The sequence below is a fragment of the Saccopteryx bilineata genome, chromosome 3 (assembly GCF_036850765.1).
Source record: "Saccopteryx bilineata isolate mSacBil1 chromosome 3, mSacBil1_pri_phased_curated, whole genome shotgun sequence".
Lineage (NCBI taxonomy): Eukaryota > Metazoa > Chordata > Mammalia > Chiroptera > Emballonuridae > Saccopteryx > Saccopteryx bilineata.
In genome coordinates this window covers 226723339-226746871 of record NC_089492.1, presented here as the reverse complement: position 1 = coordinate 226746871, position 23533 = coordinate 226723339, and the positions used below count along the sequence as shown (strand labels likewise).

The window sequence follows — 23533 nt, the reverse complement described above, 5'->3', positions numbered from 1 at the left end:
TGTCATACAGTTCTGGTAAGAAAGACAGTAGAACAGAAAAGCCTAGAAATACAGAAGTGGACTAGATCTTGATATTTTTCATATGTATTTAGGGGAATGCAAAATCTGAACTTGGGAAATGAAAAAGGGGCCTAAGTTTAAAAATTATTCAGTATGTGATTTTTGACAGGTTATTTATGTTCTCTTACCTTATTTTTTCCATCTTTAAAAGGAGATAATATAATTCTTAGGATTTAGTAAAGGACTAAATAAGTAAACATTTAAAATCCTTAAAGGAGTACCTGACATTTAATAATTTCTTTTATAGAATAAGATAATAGTGGAATTCATCCGGATAGAAAATGTAGGACACCTGGATAAGGAAAAAGGCTGGAGCATTATTCACAGTGGCCAAGACATGGAAACAACCAAAGTATCCTTCAACAGAGGATTGGATAAAGACCATGTGATACATATATACAATGGAATACTACTCAGCCATAAGGAAGGATGACATAGTACCATTTATGACAACATAGATGGACTCTGAGAACATTATACTAAGTGAAATAAGTAAAGCAGAAAAAGTTAAGAACTATATGATTTTGCCTGACCAGATGGTGGTGCAGTGGACAGAGCATCAGACTGTGATGCAGAGAACCCAGGTTCGTAACGCTGAGGTTGCCAGATTAAGCGCTGGCTCATCTGGTTTGAGCAAAGCTCACCAGCTTGAGCTCAAGGTCTCTGGCTTTAGCAAGGGGTCACTCAGTTTGCTGTAACTTCTTAGTCAAGGCACATACGAGAAAGCAATCAATGAACAACTAAGGTGCCACAATGAAGAATCGATGCTTCTCTTCTCTCTCCCTTCCTGTCAGTCCCTATCTGATCCCTCTCTGTCTTTATCTATCTCGGTCACAATAAAAAGAACTATATGATTTCACACATAGGTGAGATATAAAATTGAGACTCATGGACATAGATAACGGTGATTACTAGGGGGAGGAAGTTTTGGGGGAGGGGAGTAAAGAAGGACAAATATGTGGTGACGGAGAGTGATTTGACTTGGGTGATGGGAACACAACACAATCAACAGTTCAAATGCTGTAGAAATGTTTAACTGAAACCTTTGAACTCTTATTGAGCAATGTCACTCTGTTATATATTCTTTTTTTTTTAATTCATTTTAGAAAGGAGAGAGAGAGAGAGAGAAAGGGATGGAGGAGCAGGAAGCATGAACTTTCACATGTGCCTTGACCAGGTAAGCCTAATGTTTTGAACTGGCGACCTCAGTGTTCCAGGTTGACACTTTATCCACTGCACCACCACAGGTATGGCTAATTTTCTAAATTAAAAAAATATATATATTGGAGTTCTTATTTTGTAAAATAGAGTTTAAAAAACTTGGATATCCATGTAGTAATACTAAGTGAGATGAATATGGAGAAGAAATGGCTTGTGGGTAAGAGTACAGGTAGTGAAGTCATTCTGCTTGTGACCCAGACCTACAACTTATTGACTGTGTGATTTTTGAAAAGTTATTTCAGCTCTGTCTGTATCATTTTCTTCATCTTTAAGAAGGGACAACTCAACTCATAGGGTTTAGGAAAGAGTAAAGAACATTTAAAATCTTTAGAGGAATGACTAGAATTTAATAATATCTCAATGAAAATTTGCTTCCACTCTTGGGTCTGGAGCTCTGGAGAAGAGCCTTGCCTGGACATGTAGAAGAGTAAAAGTCATGACAAAAGCCTAATTACAATGCACATGTAATTAAGGGTACTAATTAAGTTTAAAAATTGTATTTAAATACAAAGAAACCTCACAACTATTTAAAGAACTGAAGAGAAACACAATGACATATTGTAATTATATAGTATACAAAGATAAAATAATGGGAAAATAAAATTATGAGAGAAATTCTATTTATACTACCACCAAAAAATCTTATAAAATACTTAGACACAAGCTTAACAAAATTATGCAAGACCTGTCTTTGAAGAATACATGTGGTAAAAATACGAGTTAAAAAAGATAAAAACTTTGGTCATAAATAAGTGTACAAGAGTTTCATATTTAAGAATTCCAAGTTATGATGGGTGTTCTGCATGTCTACTGAAATGAGTTTAAAGATGGTTGGGATAAAGTGTATTTAGGTTAGGCAATTGAGAGAGTTGTTCTTATGAATTTGAAAATTAACTATGATTACAGTAAAAGTTGGATGGAGAAAAGCTTTATGAATCAAGATATAAAGACCACAGTGAATGAAGAGAGTAGTCTAGGGGGTCAATTGATGATCAAAATAAAGACAAGCAGAAGATAATGTAATTGGATAGCTGCCCAATGTGCCATATCTTCATGCTAATTGATATTGGACTTCAAAAGGGAAACCTTACTGCTCTGCCCTAAGCAGTATCATCACTTCTTCAAAATATGAACAAGAATGTTTTGGAAGACTTATAACCAGCATTTACCTGGTATGTAAGGTCTTTCATTTCAAAGTCTCTTTTCAATTCATTCTAAATGCCCCTGTGGGTATTTTATCAATTTCCTAAACTAGAGATTTATGGTTTCTCTTTCTTCTTTCGTTCTTCCTCTTTCAGCAGCAGAAACTGGAAGCCACTGTCTCAGTAATAACTTCACTAGTTATTGAGATTCATCAGAATGCTTTTACATCAAACATTTGAACCAGAAAATAAAAAGATTTGAAAAACTCCAAAGTGTCTAGACAGACTTTTTTGAGTCACAGCTCTTTTCTGCGTGTTGATACTCTCTATCTTTATTTGAAAATATTTACAAATAAAACTCAGAAATGACTTTTAGGACAACATTACATTGCCTTATTCCTGTGTGCTTTCAAAGATAATATCTTTGCAGCAGTTTACAAGAGAAGATAATTCAGTTAAGATACATTAGGAAGCACACTTGACTCTGTATCCTCTACAGATTAACGATGGCCAGACATTTCAATTTGCTGTAGTAAAACTAAGCTGATTAAATTTCTCTAACACTGACATGCCATAGATTTGTGTTTTGATATGAGACTAGCCTTCATTCTCTTTTCCAAAAAATAAAATGTTTTAAGCGAGAGAGAGAGAGTGTGTGTGTATGTGTGTATGAGAGAGAGGGGGACAGGCAGCGAAAGAAAGACAAGGAAGGGAGAGATGAGAAGCATCAACTCCTAGTTGTGGCACCTTAGTTATTAATTGATTGCTTGACCAGGGGACTCCAGCTAAGCCAGTGACCCTTTCCTCAAGCCAGAGACCTGGGGCTCAAGCCAGAGACCTTGGGCTTCAGGCCAGTGACCTTTGGGCTCAAGCCAGTGACCATGGGGTTATGTCTATGATCCCACAATTAAGCCGGCAAGCCCACACTCAAGCCAGATGAGCCTGCTCTCAAGCTGGCAACCTTGGTTCCTCAGCATCCCAGGCCGATGCTCTATCCACTGAGCCACTGCCTGGTCAGGCCCAAAATATTTTTTATTAAAATAAATTACAGGAAAATTATTTCCCAAAACCTTTCTCTCACATAAAGAGTATACATTAATAAAAATGTTTATAAATTTTGGCAGAAAAAAACAGAAAATATTTTTCATCCTTAAAATGTATTATATAAAGTACTTTAGTAAATAATTTCAAATTTGCTTAGAAATAGAAAAAGCAAGTGCTTTCTTCTTATTTGACATTTATTTCTGGTACAGATCATATTTTTGTAAGTGATAGCATTTAAAAAATGTATATGAGGCCCTGGCCGGTTGGCTCAGCGGTAGAGCGTCGGCCTGGTGTGCGGGGGACCCGGGTTCAATTCCCGGCCAGGGCACATAGGAGAAGCGCCCATTTGCTTCTCCACCCCCACCCCCTCCTTCCTCTCTGTCTCTCTCTTCCCCTCCCGCAGCCAAGGCTCCATTGGAGCAAAGATGGCCCGGGCGCTGGGGATGGCTCCTTGGCCTCTACCCCAGGCGCTAGAGTGGCTCTGGTCGCGGCAAAGCGACCCCCTGGAGGGGCAGAGCATCGCCCCCTGGTGGGCAGAGCGTCGCCCCTGGTGGGCGTGCTGGGTGGATCCCGGTCGGGCGCATGCGGGAGTCTGTCTGACTGTCTCTCCCCGTTTCCAGCTTCAGAAAAAAAAATGTATATGAAATAAACAGTTATAATAATTTCTAAGTATTTCTAGACAAGCCTTAAATATATGCATGCATTTACACAGTTTGGCCACTTAAAATATCACCAGAATAAAATTTTGGCTCTTAAGTTTGAATCTAACAGCAGGAAAAAAATTGTGTGAAAGATTTTGAAAGAGTTAAAAAAGAATTACTGTGTGTCCTTTCTAGTGTACCCTTAAGAGTTATCTGTATATTTCAATTTCTTTGAGCTATTTTTCAACTCTATAAGTTGAGGAAAACTATGAGTAATGCAAATGTTTCTTGTCTAAAAAAATATAAATACATTTTGTCCAATGGAATTACATTGATTATTGCCAGTGGATAATGACTAAATTTATTCTGACATTTCTGATTGCCTATTTATATATTCATGCTGTTAGAATTCTCATTTGAATTGGTTGTAATGTCTTACTCAATCCTTCATTAAATAATGAGTTAAATAAAACCTTTGACATGTTCATTTTATATTTACATGAGTCATGGTTTGCAGTCTTAAAATATTCTTTGTAAATAAAATGGGATACACACACACACGAATTTTTATCCAGCCATAAAACAGGAAATATTGTCATCTGTAACAACATGAATTGAATTTGATTACATTATGCTAAATGAAATAAGTCAGACAGAGAAAGACAAGGACCATCCACTTACACGTGGACTCTACAACAAACAAACAGAGCTCATAATACAGAGAAGTAAGTGGTGGTTACCAGAGGTGGGAGGGGTACATGATGCGAGTAAAGGGGGTGAAAGGGTACAAACTTACAGTTATAAAATAAATAAGTCACAGGGAAGTAATATATAGTATAGCAATTATAGTTAATAATGCTGTATTGAATATTTGAAGTTGAGAGGATCTTAAAAATTTATATTAATAACACTGTATTATATATATATTACATATATATGTTGCTAAGAGGACAGATCTTAACAATTCTCATCACAAGGAAAAAATGTATAACTGTATATGGTTACAGATGATAGCCTTATGATGTGGGGGTCATTATATATAAATAGCAAAACAGTACATTGTACATCTGAAACTATTATGTTATATACCAATTATACTCCAGTAAAAATTCTTTGATAACAAATAAAATTTAAACTTACTAACTTCTGGTTAAACTATTTTGAATCAATACAAAGTTTTAGAACCTATTGACTTATTTTAAAATTTTAAAAATCTTCATCATGGAACCATTAATAAATTTTTGCATTTGTTTGAGACACCTTTGTCCAAAGTGTGTTCTGAGGATTAGTTTTCTAAGATATTTCTTAAAAAGAAGGTTCTTCAGTAAGATGCATGTTTACAATGTAACTGTTTGTCCTGGCTATATAGCTCAGTTGGTTAGAGCACTGTCCCAAAGCACAGAGTTTGCTGGTTTGAGCTCTAGTCAGGGCACATACAGGAGCAGAACAATGTTCCTGTCTTTCTCTCTCTCCTCTCCTCTATTGTTAGAATCAGCCAATCAATCCATAAAAATTTTCAAAAATTAAAATGCAGCAATTGTTTTTCTGATAGGATTTCTAATGGTCTTTCCCATAAGACTGTCCACTGAGATTTAGATACCCTTTCTAATCCAATTTAATGTTCTTAAGCAATTGCAACCTCACCTATAGTTCTATTTCCTGTACTATTGCCTGTGTTACTATTTCTGGCAGTTTTATTGTCTTGGGGCCAAAGAATGTTTATGTCCCCACATCATCAGGCATGTTCAGCATCTGGGAGTGAAATACTATTTAAATGACTTGAACTGTAAGGTAAGAAATACTCCTTAGTAGAAATGCCAGATATCACAGAAGAAACAAACAAACAAACAGAATATGTAGGACAAAGTTATTGTAATTAAACAAAGCACTAGTGAAGCTAGATTCATAGCCTGGTTAATTGTACTTTTAGTATATATTTAATAATTTTGATTAGACATCTTCACATCACCAACATTTACAGGGAAAATGCATTGTTCCTCATTCCAATGGCTAAAGTATTGAATACAAACATGTAAAAAACACTTGCTCATAACAGAGGCTATTATATAACCCAGGGGTCTCAAACTCGCGGCCGTGCGGCCCGCCCACCAATTTTGTGCGGCCCGCAGACTAATCAAACTTCGTGGATTAATCTGTGGGCCGGTCTGCAGGGCGCACAAATTTGGTGGGCGGCCCGCATGTGGCCCGCGGGCCGCGAGTTTGAGACCCCTGATATAACCCAAATGGACTTCCGTACAGTCATTACTAATTTTAAAAATGAGATTTTTACTTATTTTCTTCAGTAAATAATTATTGAATAGATTTTGGGAATCTATAGTACTAGGCACTGAAATGGAATAATAATCCACATTATCTTATAAAGAACTTTACAAGCTAACTTTAATATAGGTCCTCTTATGATAACTACAACATTTGAGATTTTAAAAACTGCTATGAAAGCATCATCAAATGAAAAGCACTAACATATTAGAAAAGCTGTTGGGGAGAGATTAATAGTGAATGTACCATTTCAGTTGGTTGATCGATTTTGTCAGTGCATGATGGAGACAAATAGGGGTTAAACAGTCTCACTCAGCCAAGCATCAGCCACTATTGACATGTCTCCCTGGAGGAAAGAGTGCTTTTTCCGTCACATATGGGCACTACCCTTTCACCAACCCGAACACTTCAAAGTAAAATTTGCTCAATAACATAAAGCCTTCAGTTACATAACATGTAGACAAACAGCAACATTGTGAGTTTGTAGTACCTTTTCGGAGCGCATATTTGAGGGAAGAAAGAGAGTATCAATAGAATCAGTAAGACTGTAGGATAAAAAAGTACAAAGTTGGTTAGGGAGCGGCGAATAATTTGGTCTGTCGGAAGCAAAAGTGAGGCTAGGGGAAGAGAAGGGGATAAGCATAAAATTTAGTGAGATGGGTCTAGGTGGACTGGAACAGAGCAGGGTGTCTGAAATGCCACTCAGAGGAGACTGGATTTTATTTTGCAGGCAATTTCAAGGTATCAACATATTCAAATAGTAAATGACATGTTCAGAACTTAATTTTAAAAGATAGTTTAGGTTTGTAGGCTGGAAAACAGATATGGTTGAAGAAAGGATGGAGAATGGTGATGGAGGTCTCAAAAGTAAGGATCATGTGAATTCTTAGAGGAATTATAAGAGTATAAATTAGTACAGGAAAAGTTGGATTGAAAAAGAAGAATCAATTTGAGATTCCTTTTAGAAGTAAAAAGAACAGGGAAATATATTAGATGTTGGCAATGAATTAAAATGAGCTGCAAAAGACTGAGTTTACTAGCATTGGTCCAGAGACTAATGATGATGCCATTTACAGTAAGAACAACCATTAATTAAGAAGCAGATTTTGCTAGATAGGATGGGGGTGCAGAAAGAGTGGTTTCATTGTCTCATTTTGGTAATTTATCAGGACATATTTGTCCTTCATTTGTTGTTGTTTCTGTTTTCCAAAGTAGAATATACCACATTATAAAGCACTGTTTATTAGATCTCAACATTTAGTATGGAATATTCACATGATATGGACTTTAATGCTTCTATTATATCAAAACTGTACCTACCTCAGTTCCTTCATGTGTTTAAGTAAATCCTTTTGATATTTTTCAGCTTCTAGTTTTTGCTGAACCAGCAGCTTTTTCTCACGTAAGAGCACTTTATTCTTATGTGAAATTTTAAGTTTAATTATTCCTTTGGTCAAAAAAGTGCGCTCATTATTTAACTTTTGAATTAATAAACGGTCTTCAGCTTTTTGTTCTTTTTCTTCTAGAAACAAAGCTCTTCTCTCTCTAACTTTTTCCAGGTAGTTGAATCTGTCCTGCCAAAGTTGGAATAAACCACGCTGGATTGCCTTGTTCTCTTCTATCCTCCATTTCTGTGCAGCCCATTTTTTCTTATACAAAGTTTCTTTAACAGTTAAACCAACTTTTTCTTGGGCAACTAGTGCCCTGGCTACAGCTATTTCTTTCTTCTTATGACTTTCCTGTTTCTTTTCTTCTGAGTGATATTTATCAATATCACAAAATGCTTTCAGTTTTATACCAGTTTTGTGTGTTGTAAAAAACTCTCTCCTTATGTTCTTCTCCAACAGTGTGTGTGCTTTTTTAATGAATGGTTTTTGATGAGAAGTAGAAATCAGCTGGGAATGTGTAGGAAAGGTATCTTGTTCATTCTCTCTTAAGACTGCAGCATGCTTCAATAGATTTGAAGAATGTAAGGGGAGTTTGAACACAGATATCCTAAAACTAGCATGTGATTCTTCATCCTCAATTTCATCTTCAGACTCCTGACCTATGCCACATAGCAGAAAAATATAATATATTATACAGGTGTTAAGCACAGTTTATTTTATGTCTCAATTACTTTGAAAAATACATTAATAAAATTTACAAGAACTGTTATTTACTTACATTAAGAAGCATTGTTCCCAACTGAAGTTCCTTTGCAATTTATGATTTTTGGGGAAAAATCACTATTGAAACATTTTAATACAGAAAATGCACTTATTCCTATATTTTCTGCATTCTCTTTTTCAGTTATTTAACTTGCACTGACTCAATGACAATATCTTATACTTAATCATACATGTTATTCTTACATATAGTTATTATCTCATATTTGCAAAGAACATTATAAAGTTTTACCCTGTTTTTCTCAACTCTGGTGGAAACTAATAGCTGCCAATATTGTTTTCCCTTTCATTGGACACACAAAGGAGCCAAATCTCTAAGCCTCCTTTGCTGTTATTGTGGCCATGAGACCAAGTCCTCTCTAATAGAGTGTGGACAGAAGTGATACGTGTCATTTCTGGTCCATGGCTACTAAAAAACAAATGTGCCTCCTCCGTTTTTCTTCTTCTGATCCACTTCACAGAGATAAGGATAAGGCCCTAGAAGATGGTAGAGACATAAAGTGGGAGAACTCTGGATCCCTGAGTCACTGCTTGAAAAACTACTCACTAATAAGGATTATCTAATCAGACTTCATGGAACCCGGAAATAAATGGCAATTATGTTTGAGTCAATATATATTTCTGGTTCTATATGTTATCACAGCTAACCTAACTAATATAATAACTTGAATCACATTGTTCATATATTTATTTTCTGACAAGGCTACTGATGAATTTAGGACCATGTAGCAAATATAGGTTAGAAAAGATATACTGATTAATCTTAGGAAGATATGTTTCCATATTTGACTGACTCTATTAAAATTACATTCTGCTAACTCTATTCTATTAGTATTTTATCTTTTCTAACAGATGATTCTTCTAAAATCTTTACGTATCAAAATGTCAAATCTGATGGAGGTTTTATGGACATTAAGGTGCTCATAAAGAAGGCCAGAACCTGTGGTCTAGGCAGGCCATAGGAAAAAAAGAGAATAGATAGAATTTTCACTAAAGGCCACAGGAATATCAACATTAGAAAAGGAAGTAGTGCTTACGGCTAAGTAGAAAATCAAGTCTAGCAAGTAAAAAAGGGTAAAAAAAAAAAAGTATCCACAAATATGTATTAAGAGATTGGGTCCAGAGTTAGAGACACAAAGGGACAAAAGCCAGTGTTTTAGGTCTAGAGTAAATAGCGTATGATCTGGGGCAACTACTTTGAAAAATCCAGCCATAAATAAAATATCAGGAATATAAAACACAACATGAATAAAATATTAAAAGTTCTGGTCACTAATCCCAACTTGCGTAAGGGTGGGAGGGTTTTCCTACACAGCTATGCATACTCTGACATCATCTGATTGCCCTACAATTCAACTTAATTCTGACACTATCTACTTGAAGATACAGTTCGATACCACTTGTTAAGAAATCAATCTTACAGGATTGTGCACCCTGCTTGAGATGCCAATTGTAAGTCCAGGTTATCATAACCATTCAACTATAGATTGGAGGTTCTACTGACCCCTGCTTAGATTCAATTAATTTGCTAGAGTGGCTCACAGAACTCAGACATTTTATTTATTATATTTTTGGTTTATTACAGAAGAATATAACCCAGAAACAAACACATGGAAGAGATGCACAGGGTAAGGTTTGAGGAAAGGGTGAGAGGCTTCTGTGCCCTCTCCAAGTACACCACTCTTCCTGAAATCTGAACGTGTTAACCAACATTAAAGTTCTCTGAACCCAGCTCATTCGGGTTTTTAGGGAGGCTTAATTACATTGACATGATTGACCAATGGCAACTGAACTCAACTCTAGCCCCTTTTTCCTGCCTAGAGGTCAGGGTTGGGACTAAAAGTTCCAGTTGGGTTGCCTGACATGGTGCAAAATTTACTTCACTAACGTAAAAGCCATCTTTCTTACTCTGCTTTTATCACTTAAAAAGTTCCAAGGGTTCTAGAGGTCTGTTCCAGAACTGGGAGAACAGACCAAATATACTTACTTTTCTTGTTAAAAATCACAATATCACAGTTACCAATATACATATAGGATGGGGCAAAAGTAGGTATACAATTGTGAGTATGCAACACAGATAGTTTATTTTTGAATTACTATTAATTAAGGTATTATTTTTCCATATGAACAACTGTAAACCTAAAATGGCCTTATAGTATTGTTTGATATCAAGTAGTATGACACCTCTAACTTTTCTTCTAAGAATACCTTGGGTGGTGAGCGCACGAGGCAGTAAACAGATGATGTTTTATTGAGTTGTACACTTGAAACCTATGTGATTTTATTAACCAATGCCATCTCAATAAATTCAATAAGAAGAGTCCCATTGCAAGACTTAAGGTATAGCAGAGAAATGAGCAATTTGAAATAACTGATATATATATTTCTTTGCTCATCTCATTAACTTACTCTTTTCTTTTTCTTTTCCCCTCTATGACATCTGTCATCTGTTTATTTTTTCTCTATCAATTTGCTTCATGTTTTCTAATCTTAACTGACAATGGAATCAAAAGTCTTTGTTAGATGCATTTGACAGCATGAAGGGCCAAATAATGACTATACTAAGCTAGGAAGTTGCAAAGTGAACTTTCTATTCAAACAAGTATAAGGTCTACAGGTGTAACATCTTTGTATCAGTGGAATTATTTTTCTGCTTCCTTTATACCAGGTGGAGCAAAAGTATGTTTATAACTGCTTGTATAAAAATGATGCAATCATAAACTTTGTTTTGAGTATTCCTAATTGCAAACTTACTTTGACCACATTCTATATTATTACAAAATAGGAATATTAATCACAAAAGTGTCACATATAAAATTTCAAATCTGTGAGGTAGACTTGTGTCCTGAGATATAAGCAACTTCTATATAACCTGGAGTGTCTCGATATCCAGTTTAAAAAAAAACACTTTTCTATAATAATAGGCTCTAAAATGGTATTCATATTTATGAAATAGGGAATTTCTAATAAATATAATTCAAATGAAAAGGGATGAAGGTGACCTATTTTGATGTACATGGCAAGCAATGCTCTAAGTAGTATCACATTCAGATATGAAGGGCATTGACATAAAATTATGCAAACAAACTGTCAAATCATATTTCAAATAGAAAAAGAAAAATATGGCATAAGCTATAAAAAAATGGTTTTGCATCTCTGACCCAACCTTACCATATGAAAATGTCTAGACATAAAATTACACATATTTTCCAAATATGGCTTTACAGTGCTATGGAAATATTCTTTTACCTAAATTACTGAGTCATATAATAAAATAATTTATTAAATTCTATTTAATACTCTTTGTTTATACAGCAACATTTTTCATTTTAAAATAATTGGCTACTTTAATTGTTGGCTTAAGAATTACTATTAGTGGGTCATTGATTTAAAGACTAGATATAATATCATAGAAAATAAAGTAGTTTCTAGTTGCATATTTAGCCTGAAAGAGCAAAGCAGAATCAAATCAAGACTGAAAATTTGGAACACACATAAGTTTTCTCAGAAACCTTAAATTATATTAATTATCACAAGGCCTTTGGGTGATGGGTATGCAACATAATTGAAAGACAAGATAACCTGGACTTGTTGATCTTTGAATATATGTAACCTGATTTATTGATGTCGCCCCATTAAAAAAATAAAATTATAATTAAAAAAATCACCATAAAATTAATTATTTTTTCTGCTTCTGCCTATAAAAGGAGATATTTAATAAACTGCAACTGTTAAACAAATAACATAAAATTTTTAAAACACCTCCCAAACAAAATTCATGCTAAGTTTAAAATATATGTATTTCTACTAAAAAATAGAAAGGGATCTGCCCACTAAAAAATCCTTGGGTAAAATGGTAAAGCCGTATTAGATGTCATATCTGCCAATGATTTTTGTTTCAAAATACATTATAGAACAGCCTGAAAACTTCTACACTTGGAAACAGAAATTCTATTGCAAGGAGATTTTTTATCTAGCACAATGGTTTTGAAGCTTTATACACTTGGGAACAAAATAAAATAGGAGAATTATTGTGGGGACCACTAAAGCAGAAATCACCCTGAGCATAAGTGAATTCAATTAAGATCATTGGGTCTATAAATCTTGTTATAACATCAGGGTAGTTAACTCTTTTGTGGACTGGCATGAAACTTCTGGCAAACCCATCCTCAGACCAGAGATTGTGAAACACAGAATATCCTCCCCTCCCTAAAAAATATGCTCAGGGTCCAGAAATGCTTTTGTTTCTTTCTGGGTTTTTTTTCTGTTTCTTAAGCATGAAATAATGAAATGCTGTTTATTATGATAAAAAATAAAGGTGAATAAAATAACGTTTTTATAGGCCTGTCTTACTGCCTTAAAATGTTTAATTCAGCACTTTTTTTTTAAAGTACATAGTCTATCATGATTCTGTTTAGTGTTGTTTTTTTCAACTTGAAGATCTCCCTTTAGCATTTCCTGTAAGGCACATCCAATGGTGATGATTCCCAAATTTCATATTCGATAGTGAAAAACTGAAAGCCTTCCCTGTCACATCAGGAACAAAGCCAGGATGCCAGTCCTGTTCAACATAAGCTGGAAGTCCTAGCCGGAGTAAGTAGACAAGAAAAATAAGAGAAAGGTCTCAAACTCAGAAAGGAAGTAGTAAAATTGTCCCTATTTGCAGAAGACATAATCTTATATTTAGAGAACTTAAAAGACAAAGAATAGTTAGAACTACTAAATTTGGTAAAGCTGAAGAATACAAAATCAACATACAAATTTTGGTTGTATTTCTCTACACTAACAAAAACTGTATGAAGAAGAAATTAAGAAAAGCATCCCATTACTACAGCATCAAATGATAAAATTATTGGTATTAATTTAAACAAGCAGGTGAGAGATCTTTATAATGAACACATTAAAACACTGATGAAAGAAAATGAAGAATTCACAAATAAACTGATATCTTGTGTTCATGGATTAAAAGAATCATGTTGTTAAACTGCCCAAAGCAACCTGCAAATTGAATGCAATCTTTATCAAAATCACAGAGGCATTTTCTACAAAGCAAACAACAGTACAAAAAGGCAACTCACAGAATGGGAGAAAACATTTGCAAAATGTATGTATTTGATAAGGAGTTAATTTCCAAAATATATAAGCAACTCTTACAACTCAATGGTAAAAACCTAAATATTCCATTTTTTAATAGACTAAAGACATAATTAGACATTTCGCCAAAAAAGACATACAGATGGCCATCAGATATATGAAAAAATGTTCAATGTCACTAATCATTAGGAAAATGTAAGTCAAAACTACAATGAGATTCCACCTCCACGTGTCAGGATGGCTAATATCAAAAAGATCAATACATGTGTTTGTAAGGATGTGGAGAAACTGGAACCCTTGTACACTGTTGGTGACAAAATGATGTAGGCACTATGGGAAACAGTATGGCAGTTCCTAAAAAAAAAAATTGCACTACATATGATCCCGCAACCCCACTTGTGGTCTTTATCAAAAATGAACTTAAATTAGGATGTTAAAGTGATATTAGCACTCCTGTATTCACTGCAGCACTATTCACAATAGCTAAAGTGTGGAAACAACCTAAATTTCCATCAACAGATGAATGACTACAGAAAATGTGGCACATAATACAATGGAATATATTCAGCCTTTAAAATGAAGGAAATTCTGCAATATGTGACAAATTAAATGAGCCTTCAGGGCATTATGCTAAGTAAACTAAGTCAGTCACAGAAAGACAAGTACTGCATGGTTCCATTTATATGAGATCTCTAAAATAGATAGTTAGGATCTTTAATTGCTACTTGTGGTCATATTAGAGTTCATCTTTCAATTTTTTTCATTCTTAAATTATTAATTTCTATTTCATTTCAATTGTAATTCATCCTGATATGTTAAAGATTCTTCTATTTTAATTTCTTTTTGGATAATGTATCTAGAATCTCTAAGACTCTGTAAGCATTTATCTAATCTTAGATCTCAGATCTCAATTTCAGTGTTTTAGTAATGTAACAAACACCAATTTCTCCCAATGGCAGCTACTTAAAGTTACACATAGTCTCAATGAAGAACTTAATAGCTTCTAGCTTTCCAGAATCATTTTGATTTATCCATCTATTAATTCATCTATCTATTCATCTTTCCACCCATCCATTTATATTTTAGTAGCTTTAAAATTCAACTGAAATTCAGTAATTACAACTATAAAATTTTTTATTCAACCTGCTCTTTTTTCCCTCTATTTTTAGTTTATTTTTTAATTGTTTGAGAATTATTTAGTTTCTATGAATTTCTCTTTTTTAAATTTTAATTTATTAATTTTAATGTGGTGACATTGATAAATCAGGGTACATATGTTCAGAGAAAATATTTCCAGATTATCTTGACATTTGATTATGTTGCATACCCCTCACCCAAAGTCAAATTGTCTTCTGTTACCTTCTATCTGGTTTTCTTTGTGCCCTTCCCCTCCCCCCACCCTCTCTCTTTCCTTCCCCCGCACACCCCCCATTCCCATCACATTCTTGTCCTTGTCTCCAAGTCTCATTTTTATGTCCCATCTATGTATGGATTTATATAGTTCTTAGTTTTTTCTGATTTACTTATTTCACTCAGTATAATGTTATCAAGGTCCATCCATGTTATTGTAAATGATCTGATGCCATCATTTCTATGGTTGAGTAGTATTCCATAGTATATATGTACCAAAGCTTTTTAATCCACTTGTCCATTGATGGACACTTGGGCTGTTTCCAGATTTTTGCTATTGTGAATAATGCTGCCATAAACATGGGGGTGCATTTCTCCTTTTGGAACAGTTCTATGGTGTTCTTAGGGTATATTTCTAAAAATACATCTGATAAGGGGTTAATAACAAAAATTTATAAAGAACTTGTAAAACTCAACACCAGGAAGACAAACAATCCAATCAAAAAATGGGCAAAGGAAATGAATAGACACTTCTCCAAAGAGGACATACAGATGGCCAATAGGCATATGAAAAAATGCTCAACATCACTAATCATTAGAGAAATGCAAATTAAAACCACAATGAGATATCACCTCACACCAGTCAGAATGGCACTCATCAACAAAACAAAACAGAATAAGTACTGGCCATCTCTTTTTAATAGAAAAATGTTGTCTTTGGTAAACACAGCAATCAGATATCAAATATATGTGAAAATGCATACATGACACTGAATGTTTTCTATGTGTAAGGTACTTTTCTAAATACATGGATGAGGCATTATGATAGCCATGATACTAGGTCTCTTGAAACTTATAGTGGCAGAAGGCAGATGACAATATCATAAACAGGAAAATAGACAGGAATAGTGAACTTATGAAAATTAGTAGGGTAAAATGATAGTGAATCTAATCATTATACTGGGTATATAGGAATAATTTTTAATAAAAAATTCAATTGAATTTCAAATGTGAAAAATTAAAGGAGTGAGCAGTGGGAAAATTTCAAGAAAAGAATGTTCCAAGAGAAATGAGAAGTTACTGTAAAGCCACTACGCAGGAACACATTTGGCCTGGTAGGGATACACAGAGAAAGCCATTTTTGTTGGAACCCAGTAAACAAGATAACATTAGTGTGAGATGTGGTCAGAGAGGTAAGGCAGATTCTATGGAGTACTATAGGCCACAGACAAAGGGTTGGATTTTATTATGAGATTAAGAGCTATTTAAGTGGGGGAGTGATATATGCGATTTTAGCATGAAGAAAATGGATCTGAATATGGATCACAAGAGTGTGAGGAGAGAAGCTGGTTTAAAGGCAACTATAAGAGGCCCAAGCAATGTTAGACAGTAAGTAAATAAAGTTGCATAGAAAAAGAAAGATTTGGGATATTTTTAGCAGGCAAAGCCAATAGGGCTGCTGATAAATTAGATCACAGAAGAGGGGGAAAAAATAAAGAAGGCAATCAAGGGTGAATGCTACTAGCATTTTGTCTTGAGAAACAGAATGGATGGGAATGCCATTTGTTGAGACAGAAAATACTGGGGTAAAATCAGATATAGTGAACCAGGTTAAATATTCGATGTATTACTATTTCTGCAGTACATAGCTTTCATATTCAAATACAAGCTAATGTTTCATAAATATGTCATATTTAAATTATTTAATAATCATTTTAATTTTTCATCAATTCGATGTCATTTTAAAATATTGCATTCTCTAAATAAGAAAATAATTTTATTATTTTTATTTTTAAAATTTTATTTATTGATTATTATAGAGAGAGGAGAAAAAGAGAGAGAGAGAGACTGAGACAGGGTAGAGGAGGGAGGAGGAGGAAGCATCAACTCCCAATGTGCCTTGACCAGGCAAGCCCAGGGTTTTGAACCGGCAACCTCAGTGTTCCAGGTCAATGTTAGTCCACTGTGTCACCACAGGTCAGGCAAGAAAATCATTTTAAAGTAATACTGTTTTTAATTTACATGATTGCTAATAATAATCAGGTAAAAATTGAGAAAAATTACACCTTTGTATACTTTTTATTAATTATACCAGATGATTTTTGAGGTACAGCCATTATCTACAAACTTCACTTTTCAGGCAGGAAAACTATTTTTTTTCAAATACAGTTTATCCTATGAAAAATAAATGTTTGCTAAAAATAAATACCCTTACATTTTGTACAGCATATGAAATATTCTATGTAACAGCAAACTAACTGGATCACATTGTAATTAATTTCTTTTCAACTGCATTAGCAGATAGTTTTAACTGTCACATGAAACTTTTAGAACTTGCAGGAACACAGAAACCAATACCATTTGTGGTCAGCAGAGCTTGTTTGGTTCTTCTAAAATGCATTACAGATTTATGAGCCATCTGTGAAGAAACAAATGGTCTAAAACTATTTAAAATCAGTGCAGGAATGATCTGAATGTTCACAAATGGGTCTGAAGCAGTTGCTCTCTTCAGCAAACTGCCTGACATCTTAGCACAAGCAGATGGCCTTCTGTGGCCAATAGGCTCTGAGGCAGCTTTGAGTTCAGGTGAAGGAAAGAATAGGAGGGAAAGGAAAAAATGTGAATACAAACAAAAAAATGTTAGTTTTCCCTGATTTGTTAGGCCCATAAATATCATTGAAATTATGATGACACAGTGGCTATTTTCTTCCTCTGAGATTTTCTTAGTAAAAATACAAAGGGTCTGAGGTCTTCCCCACCCCATCCATTACAACATCTGCACACATAATGTGGTATAAATGGCTTATTTAAGATATAATGGCTTATCCAAGATCATCATAATACACAGTTTACAAAAATCTGTACGTGTCACATCACAGAATTAATTATATTGGGGACTGACTTCTATAAGAAAGTTACAGAGATGTATAGAAATTATCTTCTCATTTAATACTATTAATATGCTTCTGAAAATTAGACATATTTTGTAGAAATGATATCCAGGAGGCTATTTCTCTATATTCTACAATGGAAAAAGTATAGTGCATTCCATGTTAACCACAGAATCATAATTCCTCCCCCCCTAGAAACATTGCAAACCTGAAAGCAACAAAACATACTTATAACTTTTATATTAATATGTAAAATATCGTATACTTAATACATTATTACTTGAACATCAACTAATGAGGTTTCTTATAATTAACTGTTTCAATTGTATTGATATGGCTGTTGGTAATATCTCAGATAAATATCCACATTGTTAACATTTGACATGCTTTAAAAATGTTTACCTGTGTTGTTTTTTTTCAAGATCTTTATTGTGATATAGTTGAGATACCATAAAAATTAATCATTAATACAATGTGTTGTTTCTAATATATTAAGAGTTGTACAACTACCACCACATAATCTATGTTTAAAACACTTTCATCATGCCCAAAAGAACTGCTATAACCATTAGAGTCATTTCCATCCCCCAGCCTCTACCATCTCCCCAACCCTAGGCAACTGCATAATCTATGTATTGATATTATGGACATTTATAATAAGCAGAATCATATAAAGTGTGGCTTTTTTGGATGAGTTTCATTATTCCAAGGAAGCCCATTACAGCTTTATGATTTTCTCCCTTTTTTAAACTTGCTTTTATAGTTTTCTGCACTTCTACCTTTACCTATGCCATCCTGAGCTCTACTTGTCTGATAATTGTAGCTAGAACAAATATACAAATATCTAAACCAATTCAAAACCTGGTCCTAAACCGTGAAAAACCAAATGAACTTCTGTCTGGACAAATGTTGGCTCAGTGTAAAGGTCAAACTTTCTACAGGTTCTAAGTAACTATGAAGCAGTCTCTTAATGATTATATTATGTCCTTTTACCAAGTTTATTATTTCTGTAATTTACTAAAGCACATGATGCCTCAGATTATTTTTCCCCCTCCAATACCAAGACATTAGAATGAAGATCTAAACTCAATCTGGTATCCTGAGGTTAAATCTGTCCGCTCAACTTGGTCCACCCTGACTACACAGATCATACTTGTCTAATGTTTACTGAAATAATGCATTGCTTCTTCTACCTCTCTGTTGTTTTATGAGACACTGGACGGCAATAGCCACTGTTGGAAGTGGTTAGGAGCATAAAACATAGAGCAAAATCAGCTGGTTTACTAAAATGCCATGTCCTAGAATTTCAGAAAGTAATTTGAAGCAAGTTTTTTAACTTCACAAGGTTACAGTTTCTTATATCTATAAAATGGAAGAACAAAACTGCGAACCTTAAAGATTAGCTGTGAAGATTGAGTGAAAATTGTTTGGCATATAAGAAGAAAATGTAAAATCTAGATTTTATTAGTTCAGTTATCAATTTCACTATGAACTCTAAAAATTCTTATTGCTTTGAAAATGGTAGACATTCTAGTTTATCCAAAAGCCTTTCTCACACCTCCTGATGTTGTCTCAGAATTTAACAACACCACTCTAGGCAGAATCTGTCAACAGCACTCTGTGTAGAAGGTGGTAATTTATCAGAGTAGACTGTAAGCCAATACACATTTACTATTTTTATCTGAGATAATAAACTTTCTTAATATTTTCTTATACAATAATTACAGATCCCATTTCGGGTTTTTCTCTCTGTGTTATATACTCAAAATGAATTTAATTTTAGCATCAAATGTCTCTTGCGCCTGACTGTTCTGAAACAAAACAAAATTCTATATTGTTTGAATCTTAAATCTGATATTAATCACCTTTGCACTTAAATTTCGGCCTAAGGGTCATTGTTTACCAACTTATTTGGTCACTATTCTTTCTGATTTTTTTCTAAAGAAGGAAAAGCAAAAATAATAAGACTGGAAAAAGATGAAGGGAAAAGGTTCCAGAGAAATTGCACCTGAGAAGAGGTAAGGTTGGTATGGGGAGAGAGAGCGAGAGAGAAAGAGAGAGACAAATTTTTAAAAATGAAATTATTAATTAGATATAATTTACATACCAAAGATTACACCATTTTAAAGTGTATGATTTCAGGAACCAAAGTGTATGATTCCAGACTATTGAAAGAACAGACAAATTGATCAGTGGAACAGAATAAAGAATCTGGAAATAGATCCCATAAATATAGTCAACAGACCTTTGATAAAGGAGCAAAAGCAAAACAATGGAGCAAAGATAGTCTTTTCAACAAATGATGCTAACCAGCTGGACATTCATATGCAAAAAAAAAAAATCTAGACACAGATTTTACACCCTTTACAGAAGATAACTCAAAAATGTGTATTAGACCTAAATAAAAACACAAAACTATAAAACTCCTGAAAAATAAACTAGGAGAGGACCTAGATAATCTTGAGATAGCAGTGAATTTTTTATATGCAAAATCAAAGGCATGATACATGAAAGAATTAATGTACTGGACTTCATTGCATTTTAAAACTTCTAAGAAAGATAATGTCAAGAGAGTGAGAAGACAAGCCACAGACTTAGAGAAAATATTTTCAAAAGACATATCAAATAAAGGTCTATTTTCCAAAATATAAAAATAACTTAAAATTTAAAAATAAGAAAGCAAACAATCTGATTAATAATATGAGCAGCCCTGGCCGGTTGGCTCAGCGGTAGAGCGTCGGCCTAGCGTGCGGAGGACCCGGGTTCGATTCCCGGCCAGGGCACACAGGAGAGGCGCCCATTTGCTTCTCCACCCCTCCGCCGCGCTTTCCTCTCTGTCTCTCTCTTCCCCTCCCGCAGCCAAGGCTCCATTGGAGCAAAGATGGCCCGGGCGCTGGGGATGGCTCTGTGGCCTCTGCCTCAGGCGCTAGAGTGGCTCTGGTCGCAACATGGCGACGCCCCGGAGGGGCAGAGCATCGCCCCCTGGTGGGCAGAGCGTTGCCCCTGGTGGGCGTGCCGGGTGGATCCCGGTCGGGCGCATGCGGGAGTCTGTCTGACTGTCTCTCCCTGTTTCCAGCTTCAGAAAAATGAAAAAAAAAAAAATAATAATATGAGCAAAAGACACAAACAGATAGCTCACCAGAGATTATGTACAAAAGACAAATAAATATGGAAAACTGCTCAAAATTATGTCATTAAAGGATTTTAAATTAAACAACAAAGAGATACAAATACACACCTATTAGAATGGTGAAAATCCAAAACACTGACAATAGCAAATGCTGGGGAGGATGTGGAGCAACAGGAACTCGCATTCATTACTGATGGAAATAGAAAATGGCACAGCTACTTTGGAAGACAGTTTGTCCTTTTTTTTTTTTTTTTTTTACAGAGACAGGGAGAGAGTCAGAGAGAGGGATAGATAGGGACAGACAGACAGGAACGGAAAGAGATGAGAAGCATCAATCATTAGTTTTTCATTGTGACACCTTAGTTGTTCATTGATTACTTTCTCATGTATGCCTTGACCATGGGGCTACAGCAGACCGAGTAACCCCTTCTCAAGCCAGAGAGACCTTGAGTCCAAGCTAGTGAGCTTTGCTCAAACCAGATGAGCCTGCGCTCAAGCTGGTGACTTCAGAGTCTCAAACCTGGGTCCTCCGCATCCAGTACGATGCTCTATCCACTGCGCCACCGCCTGGTCAGGCAGTTTCTCATTTTCTTATAAAGCTAACATAAATTGTGCCATATAATCCAGCAATTGTACCAAAAAGGATCAGAATAAACCTTTATTCTTTTTTTTTTTTTAATTCTGTGAGAGGAGGGGAGGCAGGGACAGATTTCGTCATACGCCCTGACCGGGATCCACCTGGCAAGCTCACAACGGGGAGAAGCTCTGCTCCTCAGGGGTGTTGCTCCATTGATCAGCAACCAAGTTCTTCTTAGCACCTGAGGCAAGGCCATGGAGCCATCCTGAGAGTCTGGGGTCAACTCTCTCCAATCAAGCCATTTGGCTGCAGGAAAGGAAAAGAGAGAAAAAGAGAGAGAAGGGGGGGATGGGTAGAGAAGCAGATGGGCACTTCTCCTATGTACTCTGAGAATCAAACCCAAGATATCCACACACTGGGTTGATGCTCTACCATTAAACCAACTGTCCAGGGCCAGTTTTAAAAGGTATTTTTAAGATTGCTATGTTGACATTTGGTTTATGCTGAGCTAAAGCAATTAAGACCCTGCAGTCTTCAGAAAAACTTCTGCTACCTAGAAAAATTTAAATTAGGGGCCCATACAATAATAAAAGTTATTACCAGAAATAACTGTGTGTGTGTGTGTGTGTGTGTTTGTTTGTGTGTGTGACAGAGACAGAGAGAGACAGAGAAAAGGACAGACTGGGACAGACAGACAGGATGGGAAAGAGATCAGAAGCATCAAGTCTTCATTGCAGCACCTTAATTGTCCATTGATTGCTTTCTCATATGTGCCTTGACCAGGGGGCTAGAGCAGAGCAAGTCACCCTTGCTCAAGCCAGTGACCTTGGCCTTCAAACCATTGACCTTTGGGCTCAAGCCAGCAACCATGGGGTCATATCTATGATCCCATGCTCAAGCCAGCAACCCTGCACTCAAGCTGCTGAGCCCGCACTCAAGCCAGGTGAGCCCGCACTCAAGCTGGCAACCTCGGGGTTTTGAACCTGAGCCCTTTGCATCCCAGTCCTCTATCCACTGCGCCCCCACTGGGTCAGGCCAGAAATAACTTTTTATGATATATCTATATGGTGGAACATCTCATTACTGATCATTTGCATTTCTTATTGATCTGTAGATTATTCTCTACTACTGTGAAGCCTCAAACCACAAACCTAAATGTGTACAGGGTAATTTCTTTCTCCCCTACAGCACTCTTCATTATATAACTAATAAATTGAAAACTAGATATACATAAAAATTTTTACATAGATGATTATAGCAGCTTTATTCATAACAGCCAAAACTTGAAAGTAACGAAGATGGTCTTCAGTAGGTGAATGGTTAGGTAAACTGGGTACAGCTATTCAATAGAATATTATTCAGCACTAGAAGAAAAACTGATATGGCAGATGAGCCACAAGAACATAGAAGTTTCACCAACATTATAAAATAAGCAGATCTGACAGACCACTCAGTAAAGGCAGAATACATATTCTTTTCAAGTGTCCGTAATTTCTAGGATAGACCATATGCTAGGCTATGAAACAGCATTCAATAAATTGAGAAAGATTGAATGATACAAAACATGCTCTTTAACCACAATGTAATTTAACTAGACAGCAATAATAGAAGAAAATTTTTTAAGCTCACAAGGACATTAAATAACATAGTCCTTCATGATCAATGGGTCAAAGAAGAGATCACAAATGACTTTATAAAATACTATAAGATAAATTAAAACAAGAAGTAATTATGGAGTTTAGCTAAAGGAGTGCTCAGAAGAAAATTTATATCTATAAACACCTATATTCAAAATAAAGGGAGATATTAAATAGAAAGTTTAACCTTCTACCTTTAAAAAACTAGTAAAAATGATAAACTAAACCCAACACAAACAGAAAAAGATGGTAAAGATTAAAGCAAAAATAAAAGTTTTTTAGTGTTTGTTTCATTTTA

At 35.1% G+C, this 23533-nt stretch overlaps 1 protein-coding gene across 1 annotated transcript in view; it reads right to left on the bottom strand.

The window, feature by feature from the left end:
• The window catches only part of LRRIQ3 (leucine rich repeats and IQ motif containing 3), a 176255-nt gene that overhangs the window by 1817 nt on the left and 150905 nt on the right, over positions 1 to 23533 (bottom strand). Inside the window, exon 6 of the mRNA XM_066264975.1 lies at positions 7709 to 8435. Coding sequence (XP_066121072.1) covers positions 7709 to 8435 — 727 coding nt within the window. The remainder of the gene's footprint in view (positions 1 to 7708; positions 8436 to 23533) is intronic.